Source organism: Protopterus annectens, chromosome 3.part0 (assembly GCF_019279795.1).
Source record: "Protopterus annectens isolate FY-2018-M chromosome 3.part0, PAN1.0, whole genome shotgun sequence".
Lineage (NCBI taxonomy): Eukaryota > Metazoa > Chordata > Ceratodontiformes > Protopteridae > Protopterus > Protopterus annectens.
Window position 1 is genome coordinate 164,623,339 of NC_056731.1, and position 22,273 is coordinate 164,645,611.

Consider the following 22,273-nt stretch of genomic DNA (forward strand, 5'->3'; position numbering starts at 1 on the left):
GAGACCCTGGATACCACCTTTGGCATGAATGAAGGATTGGTTCTCAATGAGACTCTGTCCTGATGAAAAAGAAATGGTTGTACTGCCATGAGGGCCTGTAACTTAGATACTCTTCTTGCTGAGGTTATGGCCAGAAGGAAGGCAGTCTTCCAAGACAGGAACTGTAGTTCTGAAGATACTGCTGGTTCAAAGGGAGGTAGAGTTAATTTTTCCAACATGAAGTTGAGGTCCCATGTAGGCACTGGTGGTTTCCTTGGAGGGTTGATGTTTTTAATTCCTCTTAGAAACTGCCTTAGTAGAGGATGAGAAAATACCGGTGGATCAGTGTTGTACTCTGCTGAAATTGCTGAAGCATGAATTTTTATGGAAGAGTAAGAAAGGCCACTATGGAGCATTTCTGCCAAGTATTCCAGGATTTGTGCAATGTTCATCACTGTCGGATCCTGGCCCTTTGTGGTGTTCCAAGTGTGAAATCTTTTCCATTTTGCCGAATATGCCTTTGTGGAAGGCCGGCGAGCTTCCATGATGATATCCTTTACTCTCTTGGATAGTTTATCCTGGCGAGGAGTCAAGGTATTTTCCAGGCTGTCAGCTGCAAGGTTTTCAGGCTGGGGTGCAGAGTTCTGTAGTTGTGCTGTGTCAGAAGAAGTGGCCATTGTGGTAGAGGCCACGGTTTCGTGTGTGACATGCTCCTTAACAGTGGATACCAGTGCCGTCTTGGCCAGTCTGGAGCTATCAGAATCACTTTTGGCTGTTCTGTCCTGATATTCAGTAAGACCTTGGTCATTAATGGAAAAAGTGGGAATGCATATACTGTTAGAATATTCCAGCTGAAAGAGAGAGCGTCCACTTTCCATGCTTGTGGGTGGTATGTCCTTGTGCAGAATTTCTTCAGTTGATGGTTGTGGTGAGAGGCAAAAAGATCCATGTCCGGCCTCCCCCATGATTGTGTTATCTGAAGGAAGGCGTCTGGATGCAGCATCCATTCGTGCGGATCCATGACATTTCTGCTTAGGCTGTCTGCCAGTACATTGTCTTTTCCTGGCACAAACTGGGCTTGCAGTTGTATATTGAGTTTTAGGGAAAGTTCCCAAAGATTCATTGCCAGCCTGCAGAGAGGGTAAGAATGGGTACCTCCTTGCTTGTTTATGTACCACATAACTGTGGTATTGTCAGTCCTTATTAGCAGGTGTAATTGATGCAGGAAGTGTTTGAAGGCCTCGATTGAATGCATCACTGCCAGCATTTCCTTTTGGTTTATGTGCAGGTGCAATTCTTTTTGTGACCATAGTCCTTGAATGCATCTGCCCTCCATATGCGCTCTCCATCCATGGTCTGAGGCATCTGTTATGGTTTGGCTGGTAATTGGTTTGCTGAAGGGCAGACCCATGTTTGACTGGCTTGCTTGAGCCCACCACAGAAATTCCTTTTGAAGGCATGGAATGAGTGGACTCAAAGCTTCTAGGCTGTGACTGTGCTGAGACCATAGACTCCTTAGGTACCCCTGTAGTTTCCTCATATGCAGCCTTGCTTGTGGGATCAGAAGAATGCAAGATGCCATGAAACCCAGGGCCTGCAGGATTTTCCTTGCAGTGAGCTGGGTTTGTTTTGTCAGATTCCTGAAATAATTCGGTAGTTGCTCTTGTTTTTCTTCTGTGAGAAAAGCCATTCGGGTGGTTGTATCTAATGTTGCACCCAGAAACGTTATTCTTTGGGATGCAACAAGTCTTGATTTGTGAATGTTGACTGTGTATCCCAAGGCCTGAAGTAGGCGGATGGCATAATTCAAGTGTTTTACCAAAGTTTGTTGGCTGTTCGCTTGTATTAGGCAGTCGTCCAGGTATGGGTATATTTGAATCCCCTGAAGTCTGCAGTGTGCAATTACTGATGCCAGGCATTTCGTGAATACTCTGGGCGCAGTAGATAAGCCAAAGGGCAATGCTGAGAATTGATAATGCTCTGAACCTGCAAGAAATCTGAGGTGTCTTCTGCAACTTTGTCTGATAGGGACATGCAGGTATGCCTCCTTGAGGTCTAGAGATACCAGCCAGGACCCCTTGCCCAGCATGGGAAGGAGTTGCTGTAGGGTCAGCATTTTGAATTCTGGCACAATGAGATAAGTATTTAGTGCGGACAAGTCCAGAATAGGCCTCCATAGTTTTTCTTTTCTTGGTACAAGGAATAGTCTGGAATAAAATCCTTGGCCTTGTTCTGTGAGAGGAACCTTTTCTATAGCTTTCATTTGCAGTAGGTTGGAAATTTGTTTGAAGGCCTCTGCCCTTTGATTCGAAGGCAGGTTTGGCATGCTTTTTCTTTTTGGTAAAGTATGAAAATGGAATCTGTATCCTTTGTCTATTATTTGCAGTGTCCATTTGTCCCTTGTAATACTGTGCCAGTTTTTTGAGAATAAAGATAGCTTTCCGCCCAAAGGTGCTTCCAATTGAGCCCTGATTGGTGGGGTCAAGGTCAAGTCATTGAGTTTGCCCTTGTGCAGCAGTTGCAGGTCCTGCACTACCTCTCTGGTTAGGAGACTGCCATTGACGTCCTCTGTAGGAGCCTCTAGCTTGCCCTCTACCTCTGGCACGCCTGTTCTTGCCTCTTTGAAATCTGTCTGGAAAGGACCAATTCTTAGAAGGCCAATTTCTGCTGAATCTTGGTGGTTGGACCTGGAGAAAATCCTTGACTGTTTGTACAGATTTTGCCTTTTCCTCAAATTTCTTTAAGACCTCCTGAGCAGTGGAGCCAAATATCTTTTGCTTTTCCAGTGGCGCATCCAGAAGCTTTGCTTTAACATGACCTGGCAAAGTTTGTTCCTTCAGCCAAGCATGCCTACGTACAACTGCACCTGTCATTGCTGACCTACATGAAGCTTCCAATGCATCATAACTACACTGCAAGAAATGGTTGCTAACCTGCTGGGAGTTATGTACCAGATCCTGAAGTGCCTTGCGATCTAGGGGTTCAGGTGAAGACAGTTTTTTATGCAATTCATCTAACAAATACTCTTGGTACTGTATCATATGGAATTGACAATTCAATTCCCTCATTGAAAGAGTGGAAGTATACACTTTTTTACCCCATCTCTCTAAAGCCCTGGACTCCCTTTCAGAAGGAAGTGGGTTTTTAGTAATGGCGGTTGCAACCCCTTTAGGGCCCTGGGAAATAGTTTCTGGGTCAGCAGAGTGGCCCTTGTAAAGAAAATGATGCAAGTCCGGGACCCTGTAGCACCTATCGGGTTTGACAGGAGCCGGAGGGAGGGAGTCAGGAGAAATGCTACACTCAGAAAACACATCATCAATGACATTCAAAACAGGAGGAATAGCCAAAGGTCTATGCTGAGGTAAATGCAAAAAAGTCCTTAATCTCTTCCTGGAGTCAGAGAATTCCTGGCCCTGCCATTTGAAATGCTCTCTCATGGAGTGAAGGGTCTCCCCAAAGGACAACTCTTCAGGAGGGGAGGCCGAGGGAATAGATTCGGACAACTCTTCAGGAGGGGAGGCCGAGGGAATAGATTCCTCTGCATCAGAGTCCTCGTAGGCCGTAAAGGCCTCCTCCTGGTAGTCTGATAGGGCAGAGTCATCTGAGGCCTCATCAGAAGACTGCGGATCTGTGTGCTCAACCCTGGGCCTTCTGTCTAGAGGGGGCTGAGAGCCCCTAATTAAGGAAATAAGGTCCTCAGCTAAACTTAAGATCTGTGAATCAGTAGTGGATCCCTGAGGAATAGCCTTGGGGGGGGGGCGCAGAGATTTTGGCTGTTTAGCAGCTTTAGCCCGTGTGAATGCCTTTATGGACATGGATGCAGGAGGCCTGGCTGCTCCACGTGCTAGCGTAGTTTTATCTAGAGAAATGGTGTCGGATGTTTCCGGAGCACCGGTTTCAGAAGGGAATTCTATAACAGACTCAGAGGAGGCCTCCGGGGCCGAGGTTGTCGGTTGTGCGGTTTTCGACGGTCGGAAGTACCAAGGACTCTGTTTCAGCCGAGACAGAGACACTCGCGGTAGGCCTAGGCGTGGTTTCGGCCGAAACCACTGTCCGCGTGTGTCGGTCCTTGTCCTTCCGTTTTTTGGGTAAGTGAGATGTTGGGGTCTCCGACGGCATATTGTAACAGTAACTAGCCACAAAAAATTCCTCTGCAAACTCCACCCGACGCCTAAGAGTGCGTCGATTGAAGGAAGCACAGGCTGTACAGGCCGAGACGTCGTGGTCTGGGCCTAGGCAGGGGAGGCAGTAAGAATGGAAATCCTTATGAGGTATTTGTTTCCCACAAGTTAAGCAATTATTAACTTTAAGCGTTTGATCTGACATCGGCTGAGGCAAGAAAGAGTCCCCAACGGGGTACTTAGCTTTTGAAGTCTTCGGTAGCTGAAGTTACAGGAGCTGGCCGACCGGCACTTGCGAACTGCTTCTGCTTCGGGCACCACGCGGCAAGAAAGACTGGGGAAGATGGCGTCGGCTGACGCTTTTATACCCCAGGCGCTCTGACGTCGGGGAGAGGGCGACATCAGCCGACGCCGGACCCAGACTTTGGAATCCGGCCGACCGAAGGGCTGTCTGAAGCAGGACAACCCATATGTAAGGACTGCAGATGCATCCTTGAAGGACATCCAATTTTTAGTAGGCCAGGGCCTACTGAATCTGGGTGGCTGCACTTGTAAGAATTTTTTTACAGTTTCATAGATTTAGCTTTGTCTTCAATTTTCTTTAAAACTTCTTCTGCCTTATTACCAGAGTATCATGCTGTAAAGGTGCATCCAATTTAGCTTTAACATGATCAGGCAGATTTTGCTCCTTGAGACAGGCACGCCTTCTAATCACAGATCCAGTAACTGCGGACCTGCAAGAGGCCTCCAAGGCATCAAAACCACATTGCAAAGTATGCTTTCCAACCTGTTCTGCTGCTTGCAGTAATTCCTGTAATTCTTTATTTTCCACACAATCAGAAATCAACATAATTTTCTGTTTCAATAGACCCATAACATGCTGATATTTAAGCATATGAAACTGGCAGTTTAAGGCCTTAATTGCCAAGGTTGCAGATGTGTAAACCTTCTTTCCCCATCTATCCAGCGCCCTGGAATCTTTATCAGAGGGGGTAGAATTTTTGGCTGGAGAGGCCTTGACACCTTTGGGACCCGTGAGATAGTTTCAGGATTAGCAGCAGGATTTTTGAATAGAAATTTGTGGGAGTCAGGAACCCTGTAATATCTGTCTGGCTTATTAGGAGCCGGAGGTAGGGAATCAGGAGTCATGCTTGACTCCGAAAACACATCAACAATGTCTAATACAGGAGGTATAGCCAAAGGACTATGCTAAGAAGAAAGAAATCCCTAAGCCTCTTTTTTGATTCAGAGGAATCCTGACTCTCCCAATGAAAATGTTCCCTTAAAGTATGCAAGGTTTCTCCAAAAGAATAATACTCAGCAGGAGATGCAGATGGAATGGATTCTTCTGCATCTGAATCCTCATAGGGTGGTACAGAAAATTCCTGATCAGAAGAAATAGCAACCTGATCTGAAGATTCATATTCAGTGTCTTTCCTAGGCCTCTTAGCAGGGGACGATGACCCCTGATCAAGGTAATTAAGTCCTCACCCGTTTTTTAGGCATAGGAACCTGAGCATATGGCTCATGCGTCGTTTTTTTAGACTTAGAAGTTGATTTTGTTTTTGAAGCTGGCATCTGTTTTATGTAAAAATGTTGAGGCCAGAAAACACCCTCAGAAGCTGGTGGTGCCTGCTCAGCAGCTCTAGACCCAGCCGAGGGAGAGACATCCGCGGGTTCAATATTCAGAATCTCGCGGCATACCGGACTCCGCATGAGTCTCGGTAGAGGCCTGCGACTCAGAAGTAGCGGGTATCAGGGCCTGCAAAAGCACATTAATACCGGCAAACCGACGACTGGCTTAGGAGAAGCTTCGTCTGTTTTGGACCGGGACGGTTTCTTTTTCTTTGCTTTTTTTGTGTACTCCAGTAGTCAGATTGCTATCCGACATTTCAGGGTAATTAAATCTGGATCCAAAATATTTTGAAGCAAAAATGGTTACATCTAGCACAAAACTGACAGCAAGGCACATTATGATCTGGGCCTAGGCAAGGAATACAGTACAAATGAAAATCCTTATGAGGTATTTGCTTCCCACAAGTAATGCAATTATTAACTTTGACACTGTTAAGGAGCAAGAAAAAGTTTCCCGAATGGGGTACTTTGCTTTAATTGAAGACTTCGGTTCTGAAACCCGAATGCAAAAATTTCAGGAGTCGGCTGACCGGCACTTGAACTGCTTCTGCTTCGGGCACCACGCGGCAAGAAAGACTGAATAAAACGGCATTGGCTGCATGTTTTATACCCCTGGCGACCTGACGTCATGGAAGAGGAGACAGCAACCGACGCAGGACCCAAGACTTTGATATTCAGGCCGACTGAGGGCAGCCTGCTAGCAGATTACCCAAATGTAATGACTGCAACAGTGAAACACGAAGAACATTGAGCGGTTCAGAGATGATGGCATGACCAAAAAACCCTGAGCCAGTGGACGTGTACACTTCTTAGGATATAGTTCAAGTATTAACAGTTTAATGACCAAGACTGCCTTGAAGATGCACACCATCATACAAGTAAAAATATCCTACAAATGTCTGCAGGACCTTAAAAGCAGTACCCACTAGCAATGGAACCAGAAGGTCTAGCACAGTCAGAAGGTGAACAGACATAAGGACATCAGTTTTAAAAACATGCTACAGAAGTTCATTCAATGTTGAAACACATTGACCTCATATCTCCAAAGCTACCAGTCTGGACTAAGAATTTAGTAGCAGAATGGCCAGCACAACACTGAAAGAAGAAATGTTTCAACACCTCTGATTTGAAATCAGGTCATCTGGTAATGGCCACAGTTAAGCCGTAACTAGGGAAACAAGAATCTCTAAACATTTTTTAATAAACAGACTATGAAAATACAACAAAGGTGAAAGTGAAGATTAGTAAAGTACAGTTTTGTACCTACCATAAATGTAGATGTTAGAGTGTACACCCTGCTGCAGTCATCACACTTGGGTTATCCTGTCATCAGGCGGTCCCGCAGTCGGCCGGAATTCCAAAGTCTTGGTCCGGCGTCGGTTGCTGTTGCTTCTTCCCTGACGTCAGTGCGCCAGGGGTATATATAATGCAACCGACGCCATTTTCTTCAGTTTTTCTTGCCCCAGATGTCAGGTGCCCCCCCAAAAAGGTGGTCAGTAATTAGTACCAAATTGAGTAAACTTTGCACAAACACAAAATCCTTTCAGCTATAATCAAATACATCAGGAAGGTATTGAAGAGATTTAGCCAGTTAGATCAGAGGAGATGGAGGGAGGGTAACCTGGACTGCAGCAGGATGTACACTCTAACATCTACATTTATGGTAGGTACAAAACTGTACTATGTTCGCGTTACCCTGCTGCAGTCATCACACTTGGGTTGAATCCCAAAGCTAAGGATGGGTGGAGGAATCAGAGGGGGTTAGAGGAGGCTAGAAGGCCCTGCAGAACTGCAGTGGCGAAGCCCGCCCTAGTCTTCAAGTAAAGTGGTAAGTGATGGTGTTTGGTAAAGGTGTGTACTGAACTCCAAGTGGCAGCTTCCAAAATCTCTTTGGTTGGAACCCCCCCTGAGAAAGGCTGTAGAAGTAGCTGTTGCCCTGGTAGAGTGGGGCCTAATGGTAGCAGGAACTGGTTTTCCATGATGGGTATAGCACAAACGTATGCAATGACCTGTCCATTTGGAAATTGTTTGTTTTGATATAGCCTTCCCTTGTGAAGCTGTAGCATAGGATACAAAGAGCTGGTCAGATTTTCTGAAAGCCTTAGTTTTGTCCAAGTAGTAACGAAGTTGCCTGTGAATGTCCAAGGAATGCAGGAGTCTCTCACCTTTGTTCTTTGGATTTGGGAAGAAGGTGGGTAAGTGGATGGTTTGATTTAAGGCCACACTGGAAACCACCTTAGGCATAAAGGAAGGATTAGTTCGTAGAGAAACTCTGTCTTGATGAAAAATGAGGAAAGGTTCCACTGCCATTAGTGCCTGCAGCTCTGAGACTCTTCTAGCTGAAGTTATTGCTAGCAGCAGGGCAGTCTTCCATGATAGGAACTGAAGATCTGCAGAGAAAGCTGGTTCAAAGGGAGGTAGCATTAGTTTTTCCAGAACAAAACTGAGGTCACATGTTGGTGTAGGTGCTCTCCTGGGTGGCCTAATGTTTTTTGCCCCTCTGAGGAACTGCCTTAGAAGTGGATGCGAAAATAAGGGTGGATCCGTGTTGTAGTGGGCTGAAATAGCTGAAGAATAGATTTTAATGGAGGAGAAAAAGTCCTTTGTGCAACATCTCAGTTAAACACTGTAGAATGTGAGGCTGAATTGTGTCTTGGCCTTTAGCTTGGTTCCAGGCACAAAACCATTTCCATTTATCCGAATAAGCCTTCCTGGTGGCTTGGCCTCCTAGCTTCCAGAAGAACATCCATAACTGCTTGGGAAAGAGGAGCTGGCTGGATGCTTAGTTGATCTGCCATGCAGCCAGATTTAAGGTTTTGAGCTGGCTGTGAAGAATCTGATTGTTTTGTCGTGTGAGCAAATGGGAAATTTGTGGTAATATCCAAGGTGGGCCGTGGGCCATATTCCTCAATAGTGGGTACCAGTGCTGGCGTGGCCTGTCTGGGGCTATGAGAATCAGTCGTGGTCTCTTTTTGACTTAAGTACCTTTGTGAGGAGAGGCAATGGAGGGAAGGCATATACTGTCAGGTTTTTCCAAATGAGAGTGCGTCCACTTTCCAAGCTTGATGGTGAAGTGTCCTTGTACAAAATTTTGTCAGTTGATAGTTTTGAGGACTGGCAAACAGGTCTATGTCTGGATGGCCCCATTTTTGAGTTATCATTGTAAATACTTGTGGATCTAGTTTCCACTCATGGGGATCCATGATGTTTCTGCTGAGGTAGTCTGCCAATGTATTATTCTTTCCTGGCAGGAATTGAGCTTATAACTGAACTTGGTAAGCCAGAGCTGTGTTCCATAAGATCATTGCTTGCTTGCATAGAGGGCAGGAGTGAGTACTCCCTTGTTTATGTACCACATTACTGTGGTGTTGTCCTGGATGTAATAGATTCTTGAAGGCGGTCAGAGCTTTCTGTACATCTATTATCTCTGACTGATGTGCAGATTCCTTTGATCTGTAGTCCATATGCCTTGACCGCACTGTCCTGCCATGTGTGACCCCCGCAGGCGTAGTCTGATGCATCTGTTGTGATAGTTTGCCTGGCTGGGGGCAAGGTGAAAGGCTGACCCTTGTTGAGGTGATATGCCTGTGACCACCATAGAAACTCCTGTTGTAGGCAGGGAATGAGAGATATCATTGTGTCCAAGCTGTGGCTGTGTTGAGACCATACGCTTGTTAGGTACCACTGCAATTTCTTCATATGCAGCTTTGCAAATGGTATTAGTAGTATGCAAGATGCCATGAAGCCCAAGGCCTGCAGAATTTTTCTTGCAGTTAATTGGGTCTTTGTTGCCATTGTTTTCAAATATTGAGTCAGTTGTAGTTTGTCTGGCGTCAGAAGCCTTCTGGGCTGTTGTATTCAAGCTGGCACCCAGGAATGTCATTTTGTGAGGGTACTAGTTTTGACTTCTTTTCGTTTACTGTGTACCCCAGGCAATTTAGTAGAGGTTTTACAAAAGCCAGATGATGCAAGAGAATGTCCTTGCTTCCTGCTTGGATGAGGCAGTCATCCAGGTATGGGTATATTTGAATTCCTCTGTCTGCAGTATGCAATTACTGGTGCCAGGCATTTTGTGAAGACTCTGGGTGCAGTAGATAAGCCAAAGGGCAGTGCAGAGAATTGGTAATGTGTTGAACCTGCAATGAAACGGAGGTATCTTCTGCAACTTTGTCTCATAGGGACATGCAGGTATGCCTCCTTGAGGTCCAACGTTACTAGCCATGCTTCTTTGCCCAACATGGGAAGAAGCTGCTGTAGTGTTAGCATCTTGAATTTGGGTACTTGTAAGAAGGTGTTTAGAATTGAAAGGTCCAGAATTGGTCTCCAGGCATTGTCCTTTCTGGGCACTAGAAAGAGTGGTGAGTAAAATCCTTGACCTTGCTCTCGAGTAGGTACCAGTTGAATGGCTCATGTCCATGAGAGCTGTAATTTGTTTTTGTGCCTCTGCCCATTGATTTTGTGGCAGGTTTGGCATTCCTCTTTTCATTGGCAAGGTGAAAAATTGGAATCTGTATCCTTGTAAAATTATGTCTAGGACCCATTTGTCCTTTGTGACAATGTGCCAGTTGTCTGAAAAAAGTGCGAGTTTTCCTCCCAAGGGGGCTGCCAAGAGAGTGTTGCTTGGCCAGGTGAGGTGCAAGTCACTGAGTTTGCCTTCTGGTAGAGTGGAACCTGTCTTCTCCTCCCTTCTGTGTTGTAGTGCCCCATTGGTGAGGTTTGTACTGGGCTTGTGGTTGTCCTCTGCCTCTTGGACGCCTGTATTTACTCCTCTGTGGTCTGTCAGTAGCTGGAAAGGACCAATTTTTTGTTGGCCAGTTTCTGCTGAAGCGAGGGGGCTGTACCTGTAGGAAATCTTTGACTGTCTGCATAGATTTTGCCTTATCCTCCATTTTCTTTAAGACGACTTCTGCTTTAACTTCAAAAAGAACATCCTGCTGTAAGGGAGCATCTAGAAGCTTTGCTTTAACATGATCAGGCAGAGTTTTTTCCTTTAACCAAGCATGCCTACGTATAACAGACCCAGTGACAGCTGCTCTGCAGGAGGCCTCCAAAGAATCAAACCCACATTGTAAGGAATGTTTGCCCACCTGTTCAGTTGCATGCAACAGATCCTGCATTTCTTTCAATTCAGACTGTTGAGGGAGAGTGGTCATTCTTTGCTTTAACTGAGAGATTAGAAATTGCTGATACTTAAGCATGTGAAATTGGCAATTTAGTGCCCTCATAGCTAGAGTGGCTGAGGTGTAAACCTTTTTCCCCCACCTGTCTAGTGCTCTGGAATCCCTCTGAGGATACAGGATTTTTAGCCATGGAAGCCTTAGCCCCTTTGGGACCCTGGGAGATTGTCTCTGGGTCAGCAACAGGACTTTTATAAAGAAATTTGTGGGAATCAGGCACTCTATAGTATCTGTCAGGCTTGGCCGGAGCAGGGGGTAGAGAGTCTGGGTTTAAACTATATTCTAAGTAAACATCATCCACAATGTCTAAAACTGGTGGGATGGCAAGTGGTCTGTGCTGAGGGAGTAAAAGAAACTCTCTGAGCCTTTTCTTAGAGTCAGAGTAGTCCTGACCTTAACAGTGAAAATGTTCCCTCAGTGTGTAAAGTTTCTCCAAAAGGGTAGTCTTCAGGAGGAGAAGCTGAGGGAATGGAATCCTCAGCATCAGAATCTTCATAAGGGGAGAAGGAGTAATCTTGGTCCTCAGAGGAGTCTGAAGAAATGGACACTTGTTCAGAGGATGCATAATCTTCCTCGTCTAGGCCTTTTGTCAGGAGGGGGCTGGGAACCCCTGATTAAAGAGATCAAATCTTCAGCCATTTTGAGCATCTGTATCTTATCCTTTTAGATTTAATAGGAGTCCTCATCTTAGGATACGTTTTAATGGTGCGCGTCGGTCTGAAAACGCCTTCAGAAACCGATGGCGTTTCTGTAGCACCGACATCTTTTTCAGCAATGTCATCGGTAGGGCCTGAACAAAATGGTTACGTCAGCCCGGTACATTCCGTCAAAAGTTCCAAAGCTGTCTCGGGTTCCAGATCTGCGGTAGTCAGGGGCTGCGTCAGAGCCTCACTGAGGACCGGAGAACCGGAGACCGGACCAGCCGAGGCCTCGGAATCTGGCTTAGGCCTGGGCTCTGTCCTTATCCTTGCATTGTTTTGTGCACGCCTGTAATCTGTTGCTCCGACGGCATAGTGTAGTTAAATTTCTACCGTAGTATCGTGCGAAATCAAAGCGTCTTTTAATAGTATGCTTATTAAACCTAGCACAAAAACGACAACTAGTGATGTCGTGGTCTGGGCCTAGGCAAGGTATGCAATAAGAATGAAAATCCTTATGAGGTATTTGCTTCCCACAAGAAATACAATTGTTAACTTTTTCTGACATCGGTCTGAGGCAAGAAAAGTTTCCCCAACGGGGTACTTAGCTTTATAGAAGACTTCGGTCTGAAATTCGAAAATCTCAGGAGTCTGCCGACCGGTACTTGCGAACTGCTTCTGCTTTGGGCACTGCACGGCAAGAAAGACTGGACAAAATGGCGTCGGTTGCATTACATATACCCCTGGCGCACTGACGTCAGGGAAGAAGCGACAGCAACAGACGCCGGACCAAGACTTTGGAATTCCAGCCGACTGCAGGACCACCTGACAACAGGATAACCCAAGTGTGATGACTGCAGCAGGGTAACACGATGAACATCAAGCCTGTAACTGCAGAATTATATAGATTGATTCACTTAACTTGGTATCAATGCATCAGACCAACAACTTAAAAATCCAGAAAATAAACTCGAACAAATTTACCCTTGTAACTGTCTGGGTTCACAGGTCCTCTTCTCACATCCATCTCTGCATGACGACCTGGTTGCATGTCCTGTCCAGCTGGTTTACCATAGCTTGCCTAATTGGAAATGGAAAAGATCAAAAGCAGACTATAAAAACAGGTAAATACAAACTTAATTTTAATTTTTTTTATTGCTTGTGAGAGCAGTCAACGACCAGTCCCTTGTACTTTTTATGGTCTGTTCATTCCCTGCTGGGAGAGAGCTGGTTCCAGCACATTCATTCACATGGAGTGAGAGCAGATTGCAAATTACATCACTCAGGAATCCCTTACACTTTTTTTTTTTGAAAATGCCCTCCCTCACACAGTTCCCTTGTCTTGCACATCTGTAGCTTCCAAAGGGAAGGAATGCTATGGACTTCAACTGACTTTCCTCACTCTGATCTGTACCCCTTACAGATATGCACACCCACACGACCCTGGGCTTCATCAGCTTTTCAACTATGCAAGTCTGCCTAGGCAAGTACCCCGCACCAGTCACTTCCCCTGGATGAGCAAAAGTTGACACCCTGCTTAAACTCACTATGCCCATCTGGCTCCTCTAGTTCCCCAAGCCTCCAACTGCATTATGGTCTTCCTGGTAGCAGTAAGGGCTCCACAGCTTTACACTAGGAGGCAGAGTGCAGTAGCAAAAGGGAGTCTGCAAAAAGGTACATGCTGCAGAGATTTAATTTCCAAATCTGCAAAACATACAACAGAGAAAATCTCTAGAGGAATAACCCTTCTAAAATTCTAATTATATGAACTTTCTAACAGAGATGTCTACGAATCACAAAGAATAAAACATCTGAAAAACATTAAGTGCAATAAACCCAGTGTAAAAAAGTTGTGCAAGATCTTACCGTAACCATAAATGTCCTTCTCTTCCATGTTGCAGTCTGCAGATATGGGTTTTTCCCTTTTGCTACCCAAATGTCCAGCCAGTATACAAATGATTTCAGTGACTGTATAGTGAGAGCAGGACGTCTGACATGGCCAGCAGAACGTGAGCCATAAAAGTGACACCTGCACACACTAGACCTCAGAAAGTACAGTTGTGTACACTTAGCACAAATGTACACGTTAGTGTAGTCACTGTTGCAGTCATCACATTTGGGTTATCTGCCTGCAGGTAAGCCCTCAGTCGGCCTGAATACCAGAGTCTTGGGATTTCTACATCGGATGCTGTTGCTTCTTCCATGATGTCAGGGCGTCAGGGGTATAAAAAATGCAGCAGACGCCATTACATCAGTTTTTCTTTCCCCAGATGTCAGGTGCCCCCAAAACAGGAAGCAATTACATGGTATGGAACACCCCCAGCAAAAAGCAAATGCATTATATAAGATATGCCAAAGAAAAAAGATAGATAGAAGTAAAGAGGAGTCAGGGGGCTTGAGGGAGGGTAACCAGGACTGCAACAGTGAATACACTCTGACATCTACATTTATGTTAAGTATACACACAACTGTACTATGTTCTTCGTGTTTCACTGTTGCAGTCATCACATTTGGGTTGATTCCCAAAACTAAGGAAGGGTAGAGGTAGTTAGAGAGCATTAGGGCTGGCAATCAGGGCCTGTAAGACTGCTGTGGCAAATCCAGCTCTGGAGTTAGAAAAGATAGGTAAGTGGTAATGCCTGGTGAAAGTGCGTACAGAACTTCAGGTTGCAGCTTCCAGGATGTCCCTGGTAGGGACTGCCCAAGAAATACTGTAGAGGTTGATGCAGCCCTATTAGAATGTGTTCTGATCCACTGTGGGGTAGGTTTCCCATGATGTTTGTAGCAAAAATGGATGCAGTGTGCTATCCATTTAGAAATGGTTTGCTTTGAAATGCCCTTGCCCTATGCCCTTGCAGCAAAGCTGACTAGCAGCTGTTCAATGCTTAGTCCTGTCCAGATAGAACCTGAGCTGCCTGTGCACATCCAGGGAATGCTGGATCCTTTCACTTCTATTCTGAGGATTAAGGGAAAAAGTTGGCAAATGAATGGATTGGTTTAAAGCCACACTAGATACCACCTTGGGCATAAATGATGGGTTAATCCTGAGGGAAACCCTGTTCGCATGGAAAATAATGAAGGGTTCCATGGACATAAGGGCCTGCAATTCAGACACTCTTCTCGCTGAAGTTATGGCTAGAAGTAAAGCGGTCTTCCATGAGAGGAATTTTAACTCTGCTGTGATAGCAGGTTCAAAGGGCGGAAGCGTGAGCTTTTCCAATACAAAGTTAAGGTACCCAAGCAGGAGTGGGAGCTCTCCTGGAGGGTCTTAAATTTTTGGCTCCTCTCAGAAACTGTGACCAGAGGATGAGAGAAAAGGGGTGGCTCAGTATTATGCGCCGAGATGGCAGAGGCATGAATCTTAATTGAAGAGAAGGGATAGGCCTTTGTGAAGCATTTCTGTTAAGTAATCTAGTATATGAGGCAAGTTGGGCACAGTTGTGTCCATTCCCTGAGACTGGTTCCAGGAGCAGAATATTTTCCACTTTTCCGAATAGGATTTTCTAGTACTAAGCCTCCTTGCCTCAATACGGACATCCAGCACCTGCATACTGAGAGTTGCTGGTGAAGAATTCAGGGGATGAACCAGGCTGCTAGGTTAAGGATCTGTAGTTGAGGGTGCAGAATCTGGCCCGCCTGCTGGGTCGGCAGGGAAGGAGTCTGAGGCAGGTGCCATGTTGGCAGCCCTGTCAGACAGTGCAAAAGACAGTAACAGTGCTGGTGTGGCCAGTCTGGTGCAATCAGGATTGGCCTTGGCTTGCCTTGTTTGATCTTTAGTAAAACCTTCGAGCAGAGGAACAGAGGGGGAAAGACAGACACAGGCTTTCCCAGGTGAAGGACAGGGCATCCACTTTACAAGCTTGGCTGTGGGGAGTTCTGGTGAATATTTGCTCAATTAATAATTCTGAGGGGAAGCAAAGAGGTCCACATCTGGTGCCCCCCACCTGTTCCTCAAAAGCTTGAATATTTTGGGTTCCAGTTTCCACTCGTGTGGGTCCATGAGATTTCTGCTTAAATGGCTTATCCATTTAGAAATGGTTTGTTTTGAAATAGCCTTCCCCTCTGCCCAGCAGCAAATGCTACTAGCAAGTGTTCAGATTTTCTTCGAAATTTAGTTCTGTCCAAGTAGAATCTAAGTTCTGTGCACGTCCAAGGAAAGCAAAATCCGTTCCACCTTTGTTCTGTGGACTGGGATAGAAGGCTTATAAATGAATGGACTGATTAGGAGCCACACTGGAAACCACCTTGGGCATGAAGGATGGATTGGTCCTCAGAGACACCCTGTCCACATGAAAGATGATGAAAGGCTCCACTGACATAAGGGCCTGTAATTCAGATATACTTCCAGCTGAAGTGATTGCTAAAAGGAAGGCGATTTTCCAAGAAAGAAATTAGTCTGCAGTCTGCAGTAGCAGCTGGCTCAAAAGGAGGTAGAGTGAGCTTCTCCAAAACAAAGTTAAGGTCCCAGGCAGGGGTAGGAGCTCTCCTGGGTGGTCTCAAGTTCTTTGCCCCTCTCTGAGATCCAGCTCGAGCAGAGGATGAGAAAAGAAGGGTGTGGTTCTGTGTTATAGTGAACTGAAATAGCTGAAGCATGGATTTTAAGAGGAAAAAGACAGGCCCTTGTGAAGCATCTCAGTTAAGTATTGCAAAATCTGAGGTAAATTGGGCGCTGCTGTGCTCATCCCTAAAGATTTGTTCCAGGCACAATCTTTTCCATTTGTCAGCATAAGATTTTTTTAGTACTAGGTCTTCTCGTCTCCAAGATGACATCCATCACAGGTTTGCTGAGGGATGCTAAGGGTGAATTTAAGTGATTAGCCAAGCTGCAAGGTTCAATGTTGGGAGCTAAGGGTGCAGAATTTGCTTCTCCTGCCCAGACAGCAAGGAAGGTGACTGAGGCAGGTGCCATGGAGATATTTGTGACACTATGCAGGAGTGGGTACCAGTGTTGGCGTGGCCAGTCTGGAGCAATCAAAACCATTCTTGGTTTGTCCTGTGACTTTTAGCAGAACTTTGGAGAGCAGAGGGGGAAAGACAGACTGATAGGTTTTTCCAGCTGAAGGACAGAGTATCCACTTTCCAGGCTTTTTTGTGGGGAGTGCAAAATTTGTCCAATTGGTAGTTCTGGGGGGAGGCAAAAAGATCTACGCCTGGGCTCCCCCATTTGCTTGTCAACATGTTGAAAATGTGTGGTTCCAGTTTCCACCCATGTGGGTCCATGAGATTTCTGCTTAGTCAGTCTGCCAGTGTATTCAATTTTCCTGGCAGGAAATGAGCTTGTAGGTGCTCTTGGTAGCGCAAGGCCGTGTTCCACAATGCCATGGCTAATCTGCAGAGGGGGTAGGAATGTGCACCCTCCTGCTTGTTTATGTACCACATAACCGTGGTGTCAGTCTTTACCATTAGTTGTCCTGGAAGAATGTAGTTCTTGAAGGCTGTCAGAGCATTCTATACAGCTAACATTTCTTTTTGATTGATATGTAGGTGCATTTGGTTTGGGTTCCATTTGCCCTGAATGCACTTCCCTGTCAGGTGAGCCACCATGCACAGTCTGATGCATCTGTAGTTAGGGTTTGGGCGGCATGGGGTAGTGTGACTGGCAGTCCCTTGTTTTGGTGGCAGGCCTCTGCCAACCATAGGAACTCCAGGCGTAGGCAAGGTATGATAGGAATCATTGTTTCCAGGCTGTGACAATGTTGACTCCATAGACCAAGTACCTCTGAAGTTTCCTCATATGCAGTCTTGCATATGGAATTAGAAGAATGCAGGAGGCCATGAACCCCAAGGCTTGCAGTATTTGTCTTGCAGATAGCAGGGTTTTTGTGGCCACTTGTTTGAAGTAAGTTACCAAATGAATTTGCTTTTCTGGCATGAGGAAAGCCATCTGGGTAGTTGTATTCAAGCTTGCACCCAGGAATGCAATCTGTTGAGAGGGTACCAGTTGTGATTTCTTTTCGTTTATGGTGTACCCCAGACAAGTTAGAACCCTTTTTAACAAACCCCAGATGATTTAGAAGTATGGCCTGGTTTTCTGCCTGAATTAGACAATCATCCAGCTATGGATATATTCGAATATTTCTTTGTCTGCAAAATGCAATTACTGGAGCCAAGCACTTGGTGAATATCCTGGGTGCAGTACACAAGCCAAAGGGCAGTGCAGAGAACTGATAATGCAAGTAGCCTGCTTTGAAGCGTAGGTATCTCCTGCAAAATTCCCTGACTGGGATATGCAGGTAAGCTTCTTTTAAATCTAGAGTTGCCAACCAGGCATCTTTGCCTAGAATAGGAAGTAACTTGTGAAGAGCCAGCATTACCATATGGGAGTGTCTTATTTCCAGATTTGGAAGTGGAAGCCCCACATTGCTTAGTTCTGAGAGTCCCCTGGGACTGAAACCTGGTGCTTTTGGTGTGTCTGGGTTTGGCTCGAGAGGATCTGGAAGAAGCTGGAAAAGACCAATTCTTAGTAGACCAGTGCCTACTAAATCTCGGAGGTTGCACCTGTAAGAAATCTTTTACAGTTTGCATAGATTTAGCTTTATCTTCCATCTTTTTTAGAACTTCTTCAGCCTTATTGCCAAACAGGCGGTCCTGATATAAAGGAACATCCAACAATTTTGCTTTAACATGGTCAGGCAGAGATTGCTCCTTAAGCCAAGCATGCCTTCTAAGCACAGACCCAATTACAGCAGCCCTGCAAGAGGCCTCTAAAGAATCAAAACCACATTGCAAAGTATGTTTTCCAACTTGTTCAGCAGAATGCAATAAATCCTGTAAATCTTTATTTTCCACACAGTCAGAAATCAACATTTTCTGCTTAAGCAGTCCAATAATATGCTGTTGGTATTTTAACATATGTAATTGGCAGTTTAAAGCCCTGATTGCCAAGGCTGCAGAAGTATAAGCCTTTTTACCCCATCTATCCAGCGCCCTGGAGTCTCTATCAGGAGGAGTAGGATTTTTAGCAGAAGAAGCCTTAATGCCCTTGGGGCCCTGAGAAATGGTTTCTAGATCCGCAACAGGATTTTTGAAAAGGAACTTGTGGGACTCAGGAACCCTGTAGTATCTGTCAGGCTTACTAGGAGACAGAGGCAGGGAATCAGGGGCCATACTGGATTCTGAAAACACATCAACAATGTCTAGTACAGGAGGTATAGCCAAAGGCCTATGCTAAGGTAGAAAGAAATCCCTAAGCCTCTTGATTCAGAAAATTCCTGACTTTCCCAGTGGAAATGCTCCGTTAAGGTATGTAAAGTTTCCCCAAAAGAAAAGTACTCAGGGGGGAGGAAGAGGGAATGGAATCCTCTGCATCAGAATCCGCATTAGTATGTATGGACAAATCCAGGTCATTAGAAGAATCAGAAGAAACAGAATCCTGATCAGAAAATTTATAGTCAAGCTCAGCCCTAGGCCTCTTAGAAGGGGGGGGGGGGGATTTGACTACCCCTGATTAGAGTAATAAAATCTTCAGTCATTTTGATAATTTGTTTTTTAGGCACAGGGGCCTGAACATGTGGCCTGGGCATCGTTTCGTTAGAATCACTTGTAACCAAAAACTGCCTCACAAATCACAAGAGAGAATGCGGTCCCGGTCACAATACAGGAAGTCTTCAGGAATTCAGTCCAATGCAGCCAAGAATAAACAAAAAATAGTTTATTACATGAAGCGATCCACAAGATAATAAATTCCACTGAAAGCGATACTCAAATATACAACTGGAACCATAGATTAAGCGCTTTCGTCTCCATTGTTTCGTTAGACACAGATCGAGATTTAGGCCTTAGTATAGAAGGTGGAGTCGGTTTAATATGCAAGTTTGTAGGCCTGAATAAACCCACAGAAGTCGGTGCCTGCACAGCGGCTCCAGACCCATCCAAGACATCCACGGGTTCCATAAGTGAAGCATCTCGCGGCATATCTGACTCCAAATGGGTCTCAGTGAGTCAGAAGTAGCGGGTATCAGGGGCTGCGAAAGTGCCTAACTGAGAACTGAACTGGCGACTGGCTTAGGGAAGCGTCATCGGCAGTTTTGGACCTTGGCTGCCTGTCTCTATCTTTGCGTTTTTTCGGAATCCCAGTAGTCGGATGGCTAACAGACGTAATTTCTGGATAATTAAACAGAGAAAGTACAGTTTTGTACCTACCATAAATGTACATGTCCGATAGGTATGCATCTGCAGTCATCACATATGGGTTGTCCTGCCACAGGCAGCCCTTCGGTCGGCCGGATTCCAAAGTCTGGGTCCGGCGTCGGCTGTTGTCGCCCTTTCCCCGACGTCAGAGCGCCTGGGGTATAAAAGTGTCAGCAGACGCCATCTTCCTCAGTTTTTCTTGCCCCAGATGCCAGGTGCCCTCTAAGGAAGGCTAAATTTGGAGAAATGCAATAGATTCCAAACATGCACAGAAATATATCCATAAATATATATATCCATAAATATATATATATATATATATACATATATATATATATATACATATATATACATATACACACACATATATATACATATATATATATATATATATATATATATATATATATATATACACATATATATATAAAAACAAATACACCATAATAGATAACCCCCACTAGCTATGAGAGGGAAAAGTACCCAAGAAATACCACAGAGGGGAAGGAGGGAGGGTGAACCTGACTGCAGATGCATACCCATCGGACATCTACATTTATGTTAGGTACAAAACTGTACTATGTCCTTCAAGGATGCATCTGCAGTTATCACATATGGGTAGAATACCATAGCCAATCTGGGGGTGGAGGGTCTATGTAAAGGATGGTGTAGCTAAAATGCCCTGCAGGACTGCCGTAGCAAAGCCTGCTCTGGATCTGGAATATAAAGGTAAGTTGTAATGCTTTGGAAATGTATGCACGGAGCTCCATGTAGCAGCTTCTAAAATGTCCTTGGTAGCCACCCCTCTTAAGAATGCTGTGGAGGTGGCTGTGGCTCTGGTCGAATGAGGTCTAATGTTAGCTGGCACAGTTTTTCCATGAAAGGAGTAACAAAAACGAATGCAATTCCCTATCCATTTAGAAATTGTCTGTTTTGAAATTGCTTTTCCTTGTGCACCAGCAGCATATGCTACAAACAGCTGGTCAGTTTTTCTGTAACTTTTAGTTCTGTCCAAGTAGTATCGCAACTGTCTGTGTATGTCCAGGGTGTGCAGAAGCTTTTCCCCTTTGTTTTGTGGATTTGGAAAGAAGGTAGGCAGGTGAATAGCTTGGTTTGAGACCCTGGATACCACCTTTGGCATAAATGAAGGATTTGTTCTCAAAGATACTCTGTCATGATGAAAGATAAGAAATGGCTGCACTGCCATGAGGGCCTGTAACTCAGATACTCTTCTTGTTGAGGTTATGGCCAGAAGGAAAGCAGTCTTCCAAGACAGGAACTGTAGTTCAGCAGATGCTGCTGGTTCAAAGGGAGGCAGTGTTAGTTTTTCCAACACGAAGTTAAGGTCCCAAGTAGGCACTAGTGGTTTCCTTGGAGGATTGATGTTTTTAATTCCTCTTCTCTCACCCTCTCCTAAGACAGTTTCTAAGACAGGTGGCGCAGTACTGTACTCTGCTGAAATTGCTGAAGCATGAATTTTAATGGAAGAGTAAGACCGGCCATTGTGGAGCATTGTTGCCAAATATTCCAGGATATGTGCCATGCTCATAACGTTTGCATCTAGACCCTTTGTGGTGCTCCAAGTGTGAAATCTTTTCCATATTGCTGAGTATGCCTTTCTTGTGGAAGGCCTGCGAGCTTCCATGATGATATCCTTCACTCTCTTGGATAACTTATCCTGGTGATGAATCAAGGTATTTTCCAGGCAGTTAGATGCAATGTTTTCAGGTTGGAATGCAGAGTTTTGTAATTGTGCTGTGTCAGGAGAAGTGGCCATTTTGAAAGAGGCCATGGTTTCGTCCGTGACATGCTCTTTAGCAATGGGTACCAGTGCTGTCTTGGCCAGTCCGGAGCTATCAGAATCGCTCTTGGCTGCTCTGCCCTGATCTTCAGTAAGACCTTGGTCATTAATGGAAGAGGTGGGAATGCATACACTGTTAGAGTTCTCCAGCTGAGAGAGCGTCCACTTTCCATGCTTGTGGGTGGTATGTCCTTGAGCAGAATTTCTTCAGCTGATGATTGTGTGGGGAGGCAAAGAGGTCTATGTCCGGTCTCCCCCATGATTGTGTTATCTGATGGAAGATGTCTGGGTGCAGCATCCATTCGTGTGCATCCATGATGTTCCTGCTTAAGCTGTCCGCCAGTATATTGTCCTTTCCTGGCACAAACTGGGATTGCAGCTCTATATTGAGTGTCAAGGAAAGTTCCTATAGATTCATAGCCAGTCTGCAAAGAGGGTAGGAATGGGTGCCTCCTTGCTTGTTTATGTACCACATAACTGTGGTGTTGTCTGTCCTTATTAGCAGGTGGCCTTGATGTAGAAATAGCTTGAAGGCCTCGATTGCATGTATCACTGCCAGCATTTCCTTTTGGTTTATGTGCATGCGTAGCTCTTTTTGTGACCATAGTCCTTGAATGCACCTTCCCTCCATGTGCGCTCCCCATCCGTGGTCTGAAGCATCCGTTGTAATGGTTTGGCTGGCTATTGGTTTGCTGAAAGGCAGACCCCTGTTTGACTGGCTTGCTTGAGCCCACCACAGAAATTCCTTTGAAGGCATGGGATGAGTGGTATCAAAGTTTCCAAGCTGTGACT

The 22,273-nt window shown here is 45.3% G+C and overlaps 1 protein-coding gene across 1 annotated transcript in view; it reads right to left on the bottom strand.

Annotated features, from left to right (window-relative positions):
* Positions 1–22,273, bottom strand: part of LOC122796295 — a gene marked incomplete in the record, with an annotated part of 1,783,369 nt that overhangs the window by 259,211 nt on the left and 1,501,885 nt on the right. The window contains 1 exon segment of the mRNA XM_044064662.1: positions 12,535–12,631. Coding sequence (XP_043920597.1) covers positions 12,535–12,631 — 97 coding nt within the window.